The sequence below is a fragment of the Entamoeba nuttalli genome, assembly GCF_000257125.1.
Source record: "Entamoeba nuttalli P19 unplaced genomic scaffold asmbl_4864, whole genome shotgun sequence".
Classification (NCBI taxonomy): Eukaryota; Evosea; order Mastigamoebida; family Endamoebidae; genus Entamoeba; species Entamoeba nuttalli.
In genome coordinates, this window is record NW_008577095.1 from 1 (window position 1) to 2769 (window position 2769).

The following is a 2769-nucleotide window of genomic DNA, read 5'->3' on the forward strand; positions in this document are numbered from 1 at the left end:
TTTTTTTTTATCTCGTTTCTTTCTTTCTAATAGGTAAAGTTAATCCTCAAAGAAAAAGATTAAAACGGAAGAACTTGAAATAGAAATATTATTAGATAACTATGAATTGGTACAATACAAATCCTTTCACAGACTTTTATGTTGCAATTACTCATCTTAAAAATGAGAACAAATTTCCAACAAATTATATGAATACTATACAAGATGGTAAAACAAAAAAGTATTTTGCTGTACCAATAACATTTGTAAAGAATATTCATGATGCAGCAGTTGCTTATAGTTCATTTAATGAAGAAGATAAACAAGAAATAGAAAAATTATATAAATTACCTACAATAGATACCGCATTAGGATTAAGTGATGAAAATGGATATCTTAAAGGAGAAGTAAAAGAGAACATTGATTATTTATTAATTAGTAAAAAGAATAAGAAAATGATAAAAACAATATATGGATTTTTTGATGAAGATATAAAATTTCCTAAATTACCTAAAGTTTATATTTATAAAACACAAGAATATATTATTAAAGAAAGTATTCCAATACATTTAACTGTTGTTTTTCATTTTATTGGACTTGATCAAAAAGAAAATAAAAGTGAATATGTAGCAGAAATATATAAAAATATTACAATTTCAAAAGCAATTGAGAAATTACAAAAAGATTTTCAAATTGATGTTAAATTTACAAATTATAAAGTTAAAGTAATGAAAAATGAAGAAGAAGAAGTAGAAGATTTAGAAAATATTATAACATCAATTATTATTAATTCAAATGAATTAAATAAAGTTCATGTTCAAATTATTGAAAAACAACCAATATTACCAAATATAAATTATCCATATGAATCAAATGTTAGTTCAAGATATTCTGGATATTATGGAATTAGAAATGATGAAGAACCAAATGGAATAAAAGGTGTTTGTGGATTACATAATTTAGGAAATACATGTTATATGAATTCTGCTATTCAATGTTTAATTCATACAATTCCATTAGTTCAATTCTTTCAAAAAGATGATTGGAAAAAAGATATTAATTTAAACAATCCATTAGGAACATCAGGTAAATTAGTTGAACAATGGAGTCAATTATTAAGAAAATATTGGTCAGGATATTCTACTATTTCTCCTAAAGAATTTAAATTTGCTATTGGAGAATTTGCACCACAATTTAGTGGATATCAACAACATGATTCACAAGAATTAGTAGCATATTTAATTGATGGAATACATGAAGATTTAAATCGTGTTTTAAAGAAACCATATGTTGAAACACCAGATTATAATAATGAACCAGATGATGAATGGGCTGTAGCTGAATGGAATAGATATAAACAAAGAAATGATTCAATTATTACAGACTTATTTGCAGCACAACTTAAAAGTAAAGTTATTTGTGATGTTTGTCATAATACCAATATGAGATTTGATCCATATGTATTCTTATCACTTGCAATTCCAAATAAACAAAATTCAGTATCAATTTATGTTTGTGATAAAAACTATCAAAATACTAAAACAATTAAAATAAATATTAAAGGAAAAAGTATTGAAGAAATTATTGAAGAATCAACAAAAGATATTTGTTTAAATACAAATCCAAATAATTTTGTTATTGTACAATTTGGATATGAAAAAAAAGTTGAAAAAATAATAACAAATGGTAAATTAGAAAAAGATATGGAATATGGTATTATTGAAAAACAAGACGATGAATCTGATTTTATTGTTTATGATTGTTTAATAAAATATGCTTCATATAAACAATATAGAATACCAATTGTGTTTGGAAAATCAATTAATAAAGAAATTGTTGATGAAAAAATATTTGAATTATTTAAAGATACTTATAAAAACAACGTAAATACTTGGGACTCAAAATCTATTCTTTCTAATAAAAAAATTAATGAAGATAATGAAGATAATATGAATAATAATATTAAAGAAAATCAAAATAATGGTACTTTAATTTTTAATAATAAACAATTAGAAAATCAACAAAAAGAACAAGAAGAACAAGAAATTGAAGAAAAACAACAAGAAATTGAAGAAAAAAAATGGTATTTTGAATTTAAAGAAGAACATGAAAATATTATTCAATGTCAAAGTATTGATAGTGGAATATTTAAATATTTATATGACAGAGGATTGTCATATAGTTATAATCAAACTGATGGTGATCCTGTTACTCTTGAAGAATGTTTTGAAGCATTTGAAGTAGAAGAATTAATGGATGAAAATAATAAAGTATATTGTTCTAAATGTAAAGAACATCAACCATCACATAAAAAAGTTGATCTTTGGAGTACTAATCAAATACTTATTATTCATTTAAAAAGATTTGGTAATAGCAGTGGATATTCTCGTGATAAAATTACTACATTTGTTGATTTCCCAATTGAATCATTAGATCTTACTCGTTTTGTTAAACACTATGACCCAACAACACCTCCAATTTATAATTTATATGGTGTTACTAATCATATGGGTTCTCTTGGTGGTGGACATTATGTTGCATCTGCTCGTGTTGGAAATGATTGGTATGATTTTAATGACTCAACCACTTCAAAGATTGAAGGAACAAAAGAAAATATTGTTTCAAAGAATGCTTATGTGTTGTATTACATTAGAAAAGATATTGACCAACAAACAAATATCAATACAGAAGAATTTACCAAAGAAGAAGGAAATGATGTTCAAGAGGAGTTAACACCAGAAAATGATAATTGCTTAATGAAAGAAATTTAAAAGAGAAGAGGAAGAAGGG

The 2769-nt window shown here is 24.0% G+C and overlaps 1 protein-coding gene across 1 annotated transcript; it reads left to right on the forward strand.

Annotated features, from left to right (window-relative positions):
• Window positions 1-101: 101 nt before the first annotated feature.
• ENU1_114670 (ubiquitin carboxyl-terminal hydrolase domain containing protein) lies at window positions 102-2750 on the forward strand (the record flags this gene model as incomplete). The annotated part of the gene is made up of 1 exon (XM_008859659.1): window positions 102-2750. One exon carries the CDS (start codon window positions 102-104, stop codon window positions 2748-2750), a length of 2649 nt encoding a protein of 882 aa, XP_008857881.1.
• Between the last annotated feature and the right edge of the window lie 19 nt (window positions 2751-2769).